The sequence below is a fragment of the Mustelus asterias genome, chromosome 22, assembly GCF_964213995.1.
Source record: "Mustelus asterias chromosome 22, sMusAst1.hap1.1, whole genome shotgun sequence".
Taxonomy (NCBI): Eukaryota; Metazoa; Chordata; class Chondrichthyes; order Carcharhiniformes; family Triakidae; genus Mustelus; species Mustelus asterias.
The window spans coordinates 56160328-56177891 of NC_135822.1; the positions used below are offsets into that span (position 1 = coordinate 56160328).

Genomic DNA, 17564 nt, shown 5'->3' on the forward strand with positions numbered 1-17564 from the left:
GTGAGAGAGTGGGTTTGGGGGAGTGTGGAGTGAGTGAGTGGGTTGGGGGAGTGTGGAGAGAGTGGGTTTGGGGGAGTGTGGAGAGAGTGAGAGAGTGGGTTTGGGGGAGTGTGGAGAGAGTGAGAGAGTGGGTTTGGGGGAGTGTGGGAGAGAGTGAGAGAGTGGGTTTGGGGGAGTGTGGAGAGAGTGAGAGAGTGGGTTTGGGGGAGTGTGGAGAGAGTGAGAGAGTGGGTTTGGGGGAGTGTGGAGAGAGTGAGAGAGTGGGTTTGGGGGAGTGTGGAGAGAGTGAGAGAGTGGGTTTGGGGGAGTGTGGAGAGAGTGAGAGAGTGGGTTTGGGGGAGTGTGGAGAGAGTGAGAGAGTGGGTTTGGGGGAGTGTGGAGTGAGTGAGTGGGTTGGGGGAGTGTGGAGAGAGTGGGTTTGGGGGAGTGTGGAGAGAGTGAGAGAGTGGGTTTGGGGGAGTGTGGAGAGAGTGAGAGAGTGGGTTTGGGGGAGTGTGGAGTGAGTGAGTGGGTTGGGGGAGTGTGGAGAGAGTGACAGAGCAGGCTGGGGGGTGGGGGGCGCGCCGGGGGGGGGGGGGGGTGGGGGGTGGCGTTGGGAGTGTGGAGAGAGTGACAGAGTGGATTGGGGAGTGTGGAGAGAGTGACAGAGTGGATTGGGGAGTGTGGAGAGAGTGACAGAGTGGATTGGGGAGTGTGGAGAGAGTGACAGAGTGGATTGGGGAGTGTGGAGAGAGTGACAGAGTGGATTGGGGAGTGTGGAGAGAGTGACAGAGTGGATTGGGGAGTGTGGAGAGAGCATTCCCAGTTGCACAGAGACTGCTGCGAGTTTAAACACAGCATCAGGATTACAGCTTACTCACCGACGCCGGACTTCTCCCGCCTGCTCGGTAACCAGCGAGACATGGTGGAATCAGCCCTCCCTGGGCTGTGAGGAACTTTCACAATGATCTCCCGGCTCCTCTCTGGCTGTGTGGATTGGATATGTCCAGCGCTGGGATTGCAGTGGGAGACATTGCCGCAGCGAGCTCCCTGCTTACACACACTCACTGCCCTTGTACTTTCAGCCTGAGCCACCTCCCAGCTGATTCTCTCTCTCTACCTCCCCCCAGCTCAACTGATGTCATGCTTACTGCTCATTGAAACAATGCCCTGGGCTATACAGTAACTGCACTGGGAACTGAGTCCCTGCTCTCCCCCTAGCCTGCCAAGAGAGAGAGAGAGAGAGAGAGAGAGTTACAGAGAGACAGAGAGTTACCCAGAGAGAGAGAGAGAGTTACAGAGACACACACAGAGAGAGAGAGAGTTACAGAGAGACAGAGACAGAGAGTTACCCAGAGAGAGAGAGAGTTACAGAGACACACAGAGAGAGAGAGAGAGTTACAGAGACACACACACAGAGAGAGAGAGAGTTACAGAGAGACAGAGACAGAGAGTTACCCAGAGAGAGAGAGAGAGTTACAGAGACACACAGAGAGAGAGAGAGTTACAGAGAGACAGAGACAGAGTTACCCAGAGAGAGAGAGAGAGAGTTACAGAGACACAGAGAGAGAGAGAGAGAGTTACAGAGAGACAGAGAGTTACCCAGAGAGAGAGGGAGAGTTACAGAGAGAGGGACACAGAGAGTTACAGGGAGAGAGACAGAGAGAGTTACCCAGAGAGAGAGAGAGAGTTACAGAGAGACAGAGACAGAGAGTTACCCAGAGAGAGAGTTACAGAGAGACAGAGACAGAGAGTTACCCAGAGAGAGAGAGAGTTACAGAGACACACACAGGGAGAGAGAGAGTTACAGAGAGACAGAGACAGAGTTACCCAGAGAGAGAGAGAGTTACAGAGACACACAGAGAGAGAGAGAGAGTTACAGAGAGACAGAGAGTTACCCAGAGAGAGAGGGAGAGTTACAGAGAGAGGGACACAGAGAGTTACAGGGAGAGAGACAGAGAGAGTTACCCAGAGAGAGAGAGAGTTACAGAGAGACAGAGACAGAGAGTTACCCAGAGAGAGAGTTACAGAGAGACAGAGACAGAGAGTTACCCAGAGAGAGAGAGAGTTACAGAGAGACAGAGAGAAACAGAGTTACCCAGAGAGAGAGACACAGAGTTACAGAGAGAGAGAGACAGAGAGTTACCCAGAGAGAGAGAGAGAGAGTTACAGAGAGACAGAGAGTTACCCAGAGAGAGAGAGAGAGAGTTACAGAGAGACAGAGAGTTACCCAGAGAGAGAGAGAGTTACAGAAAGACAGAGAGTTAGAGAGAGAGAGAGTTACAGAGACACAGAGAGAAACAGAGAGTTACCCAGAGTGAGAGAGAGAGAGACACAGAGAGACAGAGAGTTACACACAGAGAGAGAGAGACAGAGTGTTACAGAGAGACAGAGAGAAACAGAGAGTTAGCCAGAGAGAGAGAGAGAGAGACACAGAGAGACAGAGAGTTACACACAGAGAGAGAGAGAGAGAGAGTTACAGAGAGACAGAGAGAGTTACAGAGAGAGACACACACAGAGAGTTACAGGGAGAGAGACAGAGAGAGACAGAGAGTTACACAGAAAGAGAGTTACGGGGAGAGAGAGAGTTACAGAGAGAGGGACACAGAGTTACAGGGAGACAGAGAGTTAGAGAGAGAGAGAGACAGAGAGAGACAAAGACAGAGAGACAGATACAGAGAGTTACAGAGTTACAGAGAGAGAGAGTGACAGAGAGAGAGTGACAGAGAGAGTTACAGAGAGAGTTACAGAGAGAGTTACAGAGAGAGAGAGTGACAGAGAGTTATAGAGCGAGAGAGAGTGACAGAGAGAGAGTTACAGAGAGAGTTACAGACAGAGTTACAGAGAGGGTGATGGAGAGAGAGTTACAGAGAGAGAGTTATAGAGAGAGAGTTACAGACAGAGAGAGAGTGACAGAGAGACAGTTACAGAGAGAGTTACAGAGAAAGAGTTACAGAGTGAGAGTTATAGAGAGAGAGAGTTACAGAGAGAGAGTTACAGAGAGGGAGAGAGTTATAGAGAGAGAGAGTGACACAGAGTGAGAGTTACAGAGAGAGAGTTATAGAGAGAGAGTTATAGAGAGAGAGTGATGCGCGACAATCAAGCACGTGGAACAAGGCTTCAGTATCGAAGGCTTTTATTGTCTAACAATGGAACTAACTAACACGAATACACCAGTTCAGACTGAAGGGGTCCTGCCGGAGCAGAGGGTCTTATACCTCTCCTCCGGAGGCGGGGCCCCACCGGGATGTGCCATAATAACATTAACAACAGGTAAACACCCTAACCCAACAACATTGTACAACCCCCACAGTGACAACACCCTAACCCAACAGTAACATAAGAACAACCCCCAGTGGTAACCAACGATGGTTCACCACATTCACCCCTCCTTTAAAAACAAGGCCGGCGGGGTGCAAAAAAAAACAGGTCATATGTACAAATTTAACAAGTCCAGATGGTCTGGAGGACCGCACCGTCGCTGTGATCTCCTCAACACCGGTTGCGAAACCGGAGCAGGTGCTTGCGGTGGCGTTCTCTCCAAAACAACGTCCGGCTGTCCCCTCAAGGACTCCCGGGCCGGTTGGCCCTGGTGAGGCGATGGTGCAGGGGATCCTGGAACCTTCGGTGGTGGCGCCGATCTCCGAGTCTCAGGCAAGCTATACATGGGAGTAGAACTGTTATGCACTGGTCCCGGTGCTGACTGCGCCACGTCTGGGGAAGAAATGAGTAGTAGGGGATTCGTGACAGGGGGTATGGGAGCGACAGGAGTTGCTACGTCCCCTGCGGGCGCCAGGTCTCTAATGGAGACAGTGTCCTCTCGCCCGTCAGGATATGCCACATAGGCATACTGAGGGTTGGCGTGGAGGAGTTGGACCGGTTCGACCAAGGGGTCGGACCTGCGAGCCCTCACATGTCGCCGCAGAAGGACGGGTCCTAGGTACGTCAACCAGGCTGTTAATGAGATCCCCGAGGACGACTTCCGAGGGAATGAGAACATCCTCTCGTGGGGAGTAGCATTGGTTGCCGTACACAGGAGGGAGCGGATAGAATGGAGCGCATTTGGAAGGACCTCCTGCCAACGGGAGACTGGAAGGCCCCTGGATTTCAGTGCCAGTAAGACAGCCTTCCAGACTGTAGCATTCTCCCTTTCCACCTGTCCGTTACCCCTAGGGTTGTAGCTCGTGGTTCTACTAGAGGCAATCCCGAATGAGAGCAGGAATTGCCTCAAGTCGTTGCTCATGAACGACGAGCCCCTCTCGCTATGAATGTAACAGGGGTACCCGAACAGGGTAAAAAGCTCACTGAATGCCTTGATGACGGTGGCAGTCGACGTGTCCGCACAGGGGACAACAAACGGGAACCGGGAGTACTCATCTATTATGTTGAGGAAATAGACGTTCCGGTCCGTTGAGGGAAGGGGGCCCTTAAAATCCACACTCAGCCTCTAAAAAGGGCGAGTGGCCTTGACCAATTGTGCCCGGTCTGGTCGATAAAAGTGTGATTTGCATTCTGCGCAAATCCGACAGCTTCTCGTCACTGACCTGACATCCTCCACCGAGTAAGGCAGGTTGCGGGCTTTGACGAAATGGTAGAGTCGGGTGACTCCAGGATGACACAAGTCATTGTGGAGGGCCTTCAAGTGGTCCTCCTGCATGATGGCGCATGTTCCGCGCGAGAGGGCATCCGAGGGCTCATTGAGCTTCCCTGGACAATACATAATATCGTAATTATAGGTGGAGAGCTCAATTCTCCACCGCAAGATCTTATCGTTCTTGATCTTGCCCCTCTGCGTGTTGCTGAACATAAACGCCACGGATCGTTGATCCGTGATCAGAGTGAACCGCTTCCCCGCCAGGTAATGGCGCCAGTGTCTGACTGCCTCCACAATGGCCTGAGCCTCCTCCACCGCTGAGTGCCGAATTTCGGGGCCTTGAAGGGTGCGGGAAAAGAACGCGACGGGCCTGCCTGCCTGGTTTAGTGTGGCGGCTAGGGCGAAATCAGATGCATCGCTCTCCACCTGGAAAGGGATGGATTCATCCACCGCGTGCATCGTGGCTTTCGAAATGTCGCTTTTCAAAGCCTTGAAGGCCAATTGGGCCTCCGGCGTAAGTGGGAAGGTCGTGGACTTGATGAGCGGACGAGCTTTGTCCGCGTAGTTGGGGACCCACTGCGCATAGTACGAAAAGAACCCGAGGCATCTCCTCAGTGCTTTCATGCTAGCGGGCAAGGGAAGTTCAGTAAGGGGGCGCATACGGTCTGGATCAGGGCCAATGACCCCGTTTTCCACCACGTATCCGAGGATGGCTAACCTGCGCGTACGGAATACGCACTTCTCCCTGTTATAGGTCAGATTCAGGCGAGATGCGGTGCGCAGAAAGTGTTGGAGATTCGTGTCATGGTCCTGCTGGTCATGGCCGCAGATGGTGACGTTATCCAGGTACGGGAAGGTAGCCCGCAACCCGTTCTGGTCCACCATTCGGTCCATAGCACGCTGGAAGACCGAGACCCCATTGGTGACACCAAATGGAACCCTGAGGAAATGGTATAGACGACCATCCGCCTCAAAAGCCGTATATTGTCGGTCCTCTGGGCGGATGGGGAGTTGATGGTAGGCGGACTTAAGGTCTATGGTAGAGAACACTCGGTACTGCGCAATCTGATTGACCATATCAGAAATGCGCGGGAGAGGATACGCATCCAGCTGCGTATAACGGTTAATGGTCTGACTGTAGTCGATGACCATCCGAGGTTTGTTCCCGCTTTTGACTACCACGACCTGCGCTCTCCACGGACTAGCACTGGCCTGTATGATCCCTTCCTTGAGGAGCCGCTGAACCTCAGATCTAATAAAGATCCGGTCCTCAGCGCTGTAATGCCTACTTTTAGCAGCGATGGGCTTGCAGCCTGGTACCAGATTCTTAAATAGGGATGGTGTAGTGATTTTCAGAGTGGAAAGATTGCATGCGGGGCGTTTTGGGCAATTTGGAGGCTGCGGCTGATTCCCTACTGCCAGTGAAGGGAGTGGCCCACCGTACTGTAGGATCACACTCTTCATGTGGACCATAAAATTTAGTCCGAGGAGAATTGGCGCACAAAGGTGAGGTAACACAAGGAGCCTGTATTGCTCGTAAATTGTGCCCTGTACCTCTAGAGTTACCATACATCGGCCTTGGATCGGTACAGACCGGGACCGTGATGCCATGGAAATTGTCTGCTTGGCAGGGAGAACCCGGAGTCCACACCTTTTAGCAGTTTCAGGGTGTATGAAACTCTCGGTGCTCCCACTGTCAAACAGACAATTCACAGTTCGACCATTTACCTTTATATCCATCATTGAATTCTCAAGCCTGTGGTGCTTAGTCTGGTCCAGGGAGATCGACGCCACCGTTGGCCCCTGGGCATCACTGCATGCCGCCGATGTTGATGCTGAGGACCCCTGCTGGTCGCTCCTAGTCGTCGTGGACCATGATGGCCGCCCCCATGAATCGCACGTGGGCGAGGGCGCCAAACGCAGCGACTCCTGGTGGTCTTCCTCCTCCTCCGTCAGCCACGATGGCGCCGTCCTGGATTCGCACGTGGTCGGACCTCGTGGGTACAGCGACGCCGAAGGAGATTGTCTCCGTTCTGGAGGGTTACAAGCTGCACTGCCGTTTTTGGACTTCGACCTGCAGACTTCCGTAGTGGCCTTTTTTACCGCACTGGCTGCAGGTTGCCGTTCTTGCCGGACACTGTTGCCGTGGATGCTTGGCCCCACCGCAAAAATAGCATCGCTGGCCACCTGGAGCTGCCGCTGTCGTCGGATCGATCTGGGAGCGCAGGTTTGCGGGGCGAGGAGGGATTTGAGCTTGCTCTTGCCACGTTGACTCCACGTGGTCCTCGGGGTACAGCGCCAAGCTTTTCGACGCCGCTTCCAGCATCTCAGCCATCTCCATCGCTTGGGTCAAGTCGAGGTTCCCCTTTTCCAGTAATTTAAGCCGGATGTACGAGGACCCTACCCCTGCTACGAACGCGTCTCGGGCGAGGTCGTACATGTATTGTTCGGCTGATGCGTCTTTACAATCGCAACCCCTGGCAAGCTGCAGGAGCTCATTGGCGTAGTCCTCCATGGTTTCGCCCGACTGCCGACGTCGTGTAGCGAGGAGGTAACGAGCGTGTATCTCGTTGGGTGGTTTCGTGTATCGTTTCTTCAAGAGCTCGACGGCCCTCGGGTAAGTGGTGGCCACACGAATCGCGAGATAAATCGTGTCGCTTACCCTTGCGTGGAGGACTTGGAGTTTGTCGCTGTCTGTAGTAATAGCCACAGAGGCAGCCAGGTAGTCTTCGAAACACTTCCACCAGTGGTCGAAGGTGTTAGCGGCACCGACCGCACGTGGGTCCAACGCCAGACGATCTGGTTTCAAGATCTGTTCCATACTCTTTTTTTTGTACAGCTGAGAGTTTTCTGTTAGACAATAAAATTGATGCGTGACAATCAAGCACGTGGAACAAGGCTTCAGTATCGAAGGCTTTTATTGTCTAACAATGGAACTACTAACACGAATACACCAGTTCAGACTGAAGGGGTCCTGCCGGAGCAGAGGGTCTTATACCTCTCCTCCGGAGGCGGGGCCCCACCGGGATGTGCCATAATAACATTTACAACAGGTAAACACCCTAACCCAACAACATTATACAACCCCCACAGTAACAACACCCTAACCCAACAGTAACCTAAGAACAACCCCCAGTGGTAACCAACGATGGTTCACCACAGAGAGTTATAGAGAGAGAGTTACAGAGAGAGAGTTACAGAGAGAGAGAGAGTTACAGAGAGAGAGAGTTGCAGAGAGAGTTGCAGAGAGGGTGACAGAGAGTTACAGAGAGAGAGAGAGAGTTACAGAGTGTGAGTTATAGAGAGAGAGAAACAGAGAGAGAGAGAGAGTTATAGAGAGAGAGAGTGACAAAGAGACAGTTACAGAGAGAGAGTTACAGAGAGAGAGTTACAGAGAGAGAGAGAGAGTGACAGAGAGAGTTATAGAGAGCGAGTTACAGAGAGAGTTACAGAGAGAGAGTTACAGAGTGAGAGTTATAGAGAGAGAGAGTTACAGAGAGAGAGTTACAGAGAGAGAGTTATAGAGAGAGAGAGAGTGACAGAGAGAGAGAGTTATAGAGAGAGAGTTACAGAGAGAGAGTTACAGAGAGAGAGAGTTACAGAGAGGGAGAGAGTTACAGAGAGGGAGAGAGTTACAGAGAGAGGGAGAGTTACAGAGAGAGAGTTACAGAGAGAGAGAGAGTTACAGAGAGAGAGAGAGTGACAGAGAGAGAGAGTTACAGAGAGAGTTGCAGAGAGAGAGAGTGACAGAGAGAGAGTTACAGAGAGAGTTGCAGAGAGAGAGAGAGTTACAGAGAGAGAGAGAGAGTGACAGAGAGAGAGAGTTACAGAGAGAGTTGCAGAGAGGGTGACAGAGAGTTACAGAGAGAGAGAGTTACAGAGAGAGTTACAGAGAGGGTGACAGAGAGAGAGTTACAGAGAGAGTTACAGAGAGAGAGTTACGGAAAGAGAGTTACAGAGAAAGTTCCAGAGAGGGTGACAGAGAGAGGGTTACAGAGAGAGAGTTACAGAGAGAGAGAGAGTTACAGAGAGGGTGACAGAGAGAGAGTTACAGAGAGAGAGTTACGGAAAGAGAGTTACAGAGAAAGTTACAGAGAGGGTGACAGAGAGAGGGTTACAGAGAGAGAGTTACAGAGAGAGAGTTACAGAGAGAGAGAGAGTTACAGAGAGGGTGACAGAGAGAGAGTTACAGAGAGAGAGTTACGGAAAGAGAGTTACAGAGAAAGTTACAGAGAGGGTGACAGAGAGAGGGTTACAGCGAGAGAGTCAGAGTTACGGAAAAAGAGAGGTAGGGAGAAATAGAGAGAGGAGAGAGCTACAGAGAGACACAGAGAGCGAGAGAGTTACAGAAAGGCAGAGAGAGAGAGAGTTAGAGAGAGAGAGAGTTACAGAGACAAAGAGAGAGGGAAAGCGAGACAGAGAGAAACAGGAAGAGAGAGAGACTGAAAGATGGGCAGAGAGAGAGAATGAGAGACAAGAAATGAGAGACAAATCCAGTGATGCGCTATCAATCAGGCAAAAGACTACCGGTGTGCCAATACAACTGCAGGCTTTTATTCATTACAGAATCAGGAGCACATCCCAACAGGTAACCGACCCGGACTGAACAAGGGGGAGGAGACAGCCACCTTTATACTCGGTGACAAGGGGAAGAACCGGCAGGGGGTGTGTCCAGGTATGACAAACACACAACGGTGGTCCAGGCAGGACAAAGATGCAACTGAGGTCCACCACATTCACCCCTCCTTTAAAAAAAACAACATGGGGGTGAAGCGGAAACAATATTACAAGTCCAGACGAACCGGTGGCTTGATCCGCCGTCGCGATCGTCGTAGTGCAGGTCGCAGAGTCGTCCGAGCAAGGAGCGATGTCGGCCCAGGCTCCATGCAGTGAGCGTCGAGAGAAGGCGCCAGGTGGTGTGAAGCGGACCGATCCGTCGTCCCGTCCAGTAGTCGGGTACTGCGTGGCGACGGCTCCGGCGACTCAAGCGAGCTGTACAGAGGGGTGAGAGAAGTGAGCTGTGGCCCTGGTGGTGTATGGAGAACAGAGGGAACTGGGGCTGGGGGGTGGGGGGACGTAGTGGGCTCTGGGCGCACAACACAAGGGACAGAGGGGCGGAGGGACGTGGTGGCCTCAGGGGCACCCGCGGGTGCCAAGTCACGGACAGAAACCGTGTCCTCCCGCCCATCAGGGTAGGCTACATAAGCGTATTGAGGATTAGCGTGGAGCAATTGGACCCTCTCGACCAAGGGATTTGCCTTATGGGTCCGGACATGCTTCCGAAGCAGAACAGGCCCCGGGGACATCAGCCAAGCTGGGAGCGAGGTACCTGAGGAGGACCTTCTGGGGAAAGTGAACATCCGCTTGTGAGGGGTCGTATTGGTCGTTGTACACAAGAGTGACCTAATTGAATGTAGTGCGTCTGGGAGGACGTCTTGCCAACGGCTGACTGGAAGGCCCCTAGACCGTAACGCTAATAGAACGGCCTTCCAGACGGTTGCGTTCTCCCGCTCTACCTGACCATTTCCCCTGGGGTTATAGCTAGTGGTGCGGCTGGAGGCAACGCCTTTGGCGAGCAGGTACTACCGCAGCCCATCACTCATGAATGAGGACCCACGGTCGCTATGAATATAGGATGGGAAACCGAACAGGGTGAAGAGCGTGTTCAGGGTCCGAATCACCGTAGCCGTGGTCATGTCCGGGCAGGGGAAGGCAAAAGGGAAACGCGAATATTCATCGATGACATTCAGAAAATAAACATTGCGGTTAGAGGAGGGGAGGGGGCCTTTAAAATCAATGCTTAGGTGCTCAAACGCGCGAGTGGCCTTTACAAGGTGCGCCCTACCTGGCCGGTAGAACTGCGGTTTGCACTCTGCGCAGACCCTGCATTGCCTGGTAACCGACCGGACTTCCTCGAGGGAGAAGGGCAGGTTACGGGACTTGACAAAATGGAAAAATCTGGTGACACCCGGGTGACAGAGATCGTTATGGAGGGACTGTAGCTGGTCTAGTTGGGCGCTGGCACATGTTCCACGGGACAGGGCGTCTGGGGGCTCATTGAGCTTCCCGGGCCGGTACATGATGTCATATCGGTAGGTGGAGAGCTCAATCCTCCACCGCAAGATCTTGTCATTTTTGATCTTGCCCCTCTGCCTGGTGTTGAACAGGAAGGCAACTGACCGCTGGTCCGTAAGTAAAGTGAACCGTTGGCCCGCAAGGTAATGGCGCCAGTGCTGGACGGCTTCCACGATGGCCTGGGCCTCCTTCTCAACCGAGGAGTGTCGAATCTCAGGGCCTTGTAGGGTCCGGGAAAAAAAGGCCACCGGACGGCCCCTCTGGTTAAGGGTGGCGGCTAGGGCAAAGTCAGACGCATCACTTTCCACTTGGAATGGGATGGATTCGTCCACAGCGTGCATCGCGGCCTTCGCGATGTCCGCTTTGATGTCGTCGAAGGCCAGACGGGCCTCCTCCGCCAGGGGAAAAGAGGTCGATTTTAGGAGCGGACGGGCTTTATCCGCGTAATGGGGAACCCACTGGGCATAGTAGGAGAAGAAGCCCAGGCATCTCCTCAGTGCTTTGAGGGTAGTAGGGAGGGGAAGCTGCATAAGGGGATGCATACAGGCTGGGTCGGGACCAAGGACACTATTTTCCACCACGTACCCAAGGATGGCGAGGCGGCGTGTCCGGAAAACACACTTCGCCTCATTAAATGTGAGGTTCAGGAGAGTGGCCGTACGGAGGAATTTTTGTAGGTTGGCATCATGATCCTGCAGGTCATGGCCGCAGATGGTGACGTTATCCAGATATGGGAAAGTGGCCCGTAGCCCGTGCTGGTCCACCATTTGATCCATGGCCCGCTGGAAGACTGAGACCCCATTGGTGACACCAAAGGGGACTCGGAGGAACTGGTAGAGGCGGCCATCTGCCTCAAAGGCAGTATATGGGCGATCCTCCGAGCGGATAGGGAGCTGGTGGTAAGCCGATTTAAAATCAATCGTCGAGAAAACCCTATAGTGCGCGATGCGGTTGACTATGTCCGCGATGCGGGGAAAAGGGTACGCATCTAGTTGTGTATACTTGTTTATGGTCTGGCTGTAGTCAATCACCATGCGGGGTTTCTCCCCCGATTTAACTACGACCACTTGCGCCCTCCAGGGGCTGGTGCTGGCCTGGATAATCCCTTCCTGGAGCAACCGTTGTACTTCGGACCGAATGAAGGCCCGGTCTTCCGCACTATAGCGCCTACTTTTGGTGGCTATAGGCCTAAAATCCGGGGTGAGATTATCGAATAAAGAGGGGGGGGGGGGGGTGATCTTGAGGGTCGAGAGACTGCAGGGGGGCGCTGCAGTGACGGCGCCTTGCAGACGGAGAGCGGGGGATAAGGGCCATCGTACTGCAGGGTGACGCTCCTATGATGGCTGAGGAAATCTAACCCCAGCAGTACAGCTGCGCAGAGTCGCGGCAGCACGAGGAGCCGAAAATGCTCGTAGACTGTGCCCTGTACCGTCAGCGTCACCAAGCAGCACCCGAGGACCTCCACTGAGTGGGAATTCGAGGCCATGGAGATGGTCTGGCTCCAGGGTCACACGGGAAGGGCATATTGACGCACTGTGCGAGGGTGTATAAAACTTTCTGTGCTCCCGCAGTCAAACAGGCAGTTTTCTATTTGGTCGTTTACCTTAATCTCCATCATTGACTTGGAGAGTTGGTGAGGCTGAGATTGGTCCAGACGAATCGATGCAACCGTCGAACCCGGTGAGTATTCATCTTCGTCCGCGTCTGATGACGTCACGGATAAAGTTTCCCGCTCGGGCGCGCCTTGATGACGGCACCCAAGATGGCGATTTCCGCGCAGCCACTGACTGCATCAAAGATGGCGATTCCCATGCAGCCACTGACTGCATCAAAGATGGCGGCGCCCGCAGGACACACGCGGCGCCACGAGACTTCGCGATCGACTTCACCCGGCAGACTTTGACGAAGTGGCCTAGCTTACCGCATCTGGAGCAGATCGCATCCTTCGCCGGGCAACGATGCCGAGGGTGCTTGGCTCGGCCGCAGAAGTAGCATTTGGGCCCCGCTGGAACAGCCACCGCGGTGGAACCGTCGATGGAACGGGGTGCAGGGTAGGCCCCGAGATTGCGGGAGGCCGCTTCTAGCGATTCAGCCATCGTGGCCATTTTCTGGCGATCCAGGCCACCCTGTTCAAGCAGGCGCTGCCGAATGTAAGTAGACTCAACACCCGTGGCGTAGGCGTCCCCGATCAGGTCCTCCGTGTTCTGAGCGGCTGAAGCAGCCTTACAGTCGCAAGCTCGAGCTAGAACCCGCAGGGCGCGCAGAAATTGGGCGCACGATTCTCCTGGCTGCTGCCTGTGAATAGCCAAGAGATGTCTGGTGTAGACCAGGTTAGGGCTCTTTCGAAACTACCCTTTTAAGAGTTCGATAGCGTCCATCTATGTCGTAGCATCCCGGAATATACCGTAGACTGCATCGCTTACCCGGGCGCGGAGCACGCGGAGCTTATCGCCGTCGGAGTCAACGACCGCAGAGACGCTGATGAAAGCTTCAAAACAGTCCAGTGAACATCCGCTCGTGAGGGGTTGTATTGGTCGCTGTGCACAAGAGTGACCTAATTGAATGTAGTGCGTCCGGGGGGACGTCTTGCCAACGGCTGACTGGAAGGCCCCTAGACCGTAGCGCTAATAGAACGACCTTCCAGACCGTTGCGTTCTCAGAAGCTCCGACCTCTTGAGGGTCCAAGGTTAATCTGTCAGGCTTCAAAAGCTGCTCCATGTCGGTCAAAGGTTATGAATAAAATTGATGCGCTATCAATCAGGCAAAAGACTACTTGTGCGCCAATACAACTGTAGGCTTTTATTCATTACAGAACTAGGAGCACATCTCAACAGGTAACTGACCCGAACTGAACAAGGGGGAGGAAACAGCCACCTTTATACGAGGTGACAAGGGGAGGAGCCGAGCCGGCAGGGGGTGTGTCCCAGGCATGACAAACACAACAACGGTGGTCCAGGCAGGACAAAGACGCAACTGTAGTCCACCGCACCCTCCAACAGTGCGGCGCTCCCTCAGAGCTGTGGCGGAACATTCCATCAGGCTGCACAGAACTCTACTGCCGCCCTCAGCCCCAACGCATTTAAACAGTCTTGTGTCCCAAGTGTCATTTCGACCACGGGGGGAATCGCTATTCCTGCCCCTCCTGCCTTTTGATGTGGCGTACACTTGGGGTGCGGTGGTCGTCACACGGAGACTGTGAGAGTTTCAGGACATTAGACATTTCCACCGCCTCATGGAGCATAGGAGGCTGGGGGGTGATCTTATAGAGGTCTATAAAATAATGAGGGGCACAGATCAGCTCGATAGTCAATGTCTTTTCCCGAAGGTAGGGGAGTCTAAAACTGGAGGGCATAGGTGAGAGGGGAGAGGGGATGGAGGGGGCGGCACGGTGGCACAGTGGGTTAGCGCTGCTGCCTCACAGCGCCAGGGACCCCGGTTCGATTCCCGGCTCGGGTCACTGTCTGTGTGGAGTTTGCACGTTCTCCCTGTGTCTGTGTGGGTTTCCTCCGGGTGCTCCGGTTTCCTCACACAGTCCGAAAGACGTGCTGGTTAGGTGGATTGACGGAGCCATATTCTCCCTCAGTGTACCCGAACAGGCGCTGGAGTGTGGCAACTAGGTGATTTCCACAGTAACTTCATTGCAGTGTTAATGGAAGCCTACTTGTGACTAATAAATAAACTTAAACTTTAAATACTACAGCTGGAAACAAAGTTGTAAATCTGCCAGTCTGCGTGGATCTAAATAGCACAGAAATAGATTCCCCTTTGCTGCTGATCAATGTTCCTGCAAACAGACATACGGTTTGGGTTTAATTCAGTTTAACCAACAATCAATGTTGAAAGCAAATTGTATATTTAGTCAGTTCGGTTTTGGAATTACCTTATCTGCAAAAATCATGGAGGCCGTAATCCGGTTTTTTCCGCGGATGACTCTTCCCCACACACACACACACACACACACACAAACACGCACATACACACTCACACACGCACTCACACACACACTCACACACTAACACACACACGCACACTAACACACTCACACACACACTCACTCACACACACACACACTCACACACACACACACACACACACACACACACTCACATACTCACTCACGCACACACACACAGTCACACGCACACACTCACACACGCTCACACACACTCACACACACACGCTCACACACACACGCTCACACACACACACTCACACACACATTCACACACTCACACACACACTCACACACACTCACACACACACACACACACAGTCTCACACATACACACACACACACTTATACACAAATATAATCCATAAAGGTTAAAGGTCAATGGTTCAAGAGTAAAGGGCAATAGAGTCCTTGAAATGATTTCTGGGTACATGTTTGTTCTCTTGACACTGATGTGTGAAACATTCTTACGTGGTGCAAATCTGCAGTCACTCCATTTCAGAAGGTAGAGTGACTTCGGAGCTCCTCCCGTTCACATTTTGCTTTGGCACTGGGGCGGGAGTTTCAGTGTTTTCTGTGTCCTCCCTCCAAGTGGTTGGTCTGTCAAAGGGAAATCGCAAACCAGCTGTTCACCGCGGTTTTCCAGGCTCGGGTTTTTGCTTTTCGAAGCCACAAGCCGCCAGGTGACCCTTTGGTAAACAGTCCACCAGGGACGCGAGGACCCCCGCTTGGGTTTTTTAAAAAAAACTGCTTAGTTGCCTTTTCTCATGAAATGCTGCCTTTTCTGGGAACAGCCATGACCGGAATCCCTGTATCAATCATTTCAGGGACTTTTAACAAGCAGAATTTTTTCTGGAATGTTCCTCTTTATCCCTGAGGATGAATCTAGAACTCAAACTGTTTTGGACATTTGTGAATGATTGCGATGTTCAGGATGCTAAAATACCAATTGGGTTAAAGTTCCATTATTATTCCCAAATGAGGGGCCTGCATTAGTTAGGCCGCATTTGGAGTATTGCGTGCAGTTCTTAGTGTCCAAGGATGTGTAGGTTAGGTGGATTGGCCATGCTACATTGCCCCGAGTGTCAGGGGGATTAGCAGGGTTACCTGGTCAATGGTCACCCCCAGGATGTTAACAGTTCGCAACGTTCAAGGAAGATCTTGATGGACACATGAGCAGGAGGTGAGCAGAGGGATAGAAACAGTATGCGGACGCAGGCCTATAGAGACGTAGAGATTTACAGCATGGAAACAGGCCCTTCAGCCTAACTTGTCCATGCCGCCCCTTTTTATTAACCACTAAGCTTGTCCCAATTGCCCGCATTTGGCCCATATCCCTCTATACCCATCTTACCCATGTAACTGTCTAAATGCTTTTTAAAAATTGTACCCGCCTCTACTACTACCTCTGGTAGCTCGTTCCAGACACTCACCACCCTCTGTGTGAAAGAATTGCCCCTCTAGACCCTTTTGTATCTCTCCTTCGGAGGGCCGAAGGGCTGTTCCTGTGCTGTATTGTTTTCTGTTCTCTGTAGTCACTGCTTGACAGAGGGATGTCCTGCTTCTATTATTACCCACGGGAGGCATAGAATCATCATGGGCGTCGGCATGGTGGCACAGTGGGTTAGCACTGCTGCCTCACAGCGCCAGGGACCCGGCTTCACTTCCCGGCTTGGGTCACTGTCTGTGTGGAGTCTGCACCTTCTCTCCCCGTGTCTACGTGGGTTTCCTCCGGGTGCTCCAGTTTCCTCCCACACTCCAAAGATGTGTAGGTTAGGTGGATTGGCCGTGCTAAATTGCCCCTTAGTGTCCAAAGATGTGCAGGTTAGGTGGATTGACCATGCTAAATTGCCCCTCAGTGTCCAAAGATGTGCAGGTTAGGTGGATTGGCCGTGCTAAATTGCCCCTTAGTGTCCAAAGATGTGTAGGTTAGGTGGATTGGCCATGCTAAATTGCCCCTTAGTGTCCAAAGATGTGCAGGTTAGGTGGATTGGCCATGCTAAATTGCCCCTTAGTGTCCAAAGATGTGTAGGTTAGGTGGATTGGCCATGCTAAATTGCCCCTTAGTGTCCAAAGATGTGCAGGTTAGGTGGATTGGCCATGCTAAATTGCCCCTCAGTGTCCAAAGATGTGTAGGTTAGGTGGATTGGCCATGCTAAATTGCCCCTTAGTGTCCAAAGATGTGCAGGTTAGGTGGATTGGCCATGCTAAATTGCCCCTCAGTGTCCAAAGATGTGCAGGTTAGGTGGATTGGCCATGCTAAATTGCCCCTCAGTGTCCAAAGATGTGCAGGTTAGGTGGATTGACCATGCTAAATTGCCCCTCAGTGTCCAAAGATGTGCAGGTTAGGTGGATTGGCCGTGCTAAATTGCCCCTTAGTGTCCAAAGATGTGTAGGTTAGGTGGATTGGCCATGCTAAATTGCCCCTCAGTGTCCAAAGATGTGCAGGTTAGGTGGATTGGCCATGCTAAATTGTCCCTTAGTGTCCAAAGATGTGCAGGTTAGGTGGATTGGCCATGCTAAATTGCCCCTTAGTGTCCAAAGATGTGTAGGTTAGGTGGATTGGCCATGCTAAATTGCCCCTTAGTGTCCAAAGATGTGCAGGTTAGGTGGATTGGCCATGCTAAATTGCCCCTCAGTGTCCAAAGATGTGTAGGTTAGGTGGATTGGCCATGCTAAATTGCCCCTTAGTGTCCAACGATGTGCAGGTTAGGTGGATTGGCCATGCTAAATTGCCCCTCAGTGTCCAAAGATGTGCAGGTTAGGTGGATTGGCCATGCTAAATTGCCCCTCAGTGTCCAAAGATGTGCAGGTTAGGTGGATTGACCATGCTAAATTGCCCCTCAGTGTCCAAAGATGTGCAGGTTAGGTGGATTGGCCGTGCTAAATTGCCCCTTAGTGTCCAAAGATGTGTAGGTTAGGTGGATTGGCCATGCTAAATTGCCCCTCAGTGTCCAAAGATGT

The 17564-nt window shown here is 52.5% G+C and overlaps 1 protein-coding gene across 2 annotated transcripts in view; it reads right to left on the bottom strand.

The window, feature by feature from the left end:
- The window catches only part of dock5 (dedicator of cytokinesis 5), a 293002-nt gene that overhangs the window by 138833 nt on the left and 136605 nt on the right, over positions 1 to 17564 (bottom strand). The window contains exon 1 of one of the 2 annotated variants that reach the window (XR_013500554.1): positions 861 to 1245. Coding sequence is in view for 1 of the 2 variants with exons in the window: in XM_078239223.1 (XP_078095349.1) it covers positions 861 to 903 (43 nt within the window). In the remaining variant the exon portion in view is untranslated. Of the gene's footprint in view, positions 1 to 860; positions 1246 to 17564 lie in introns of those variants that run through there. The other variant, XM_078239223.1, reaches the window with a different exon arrangement.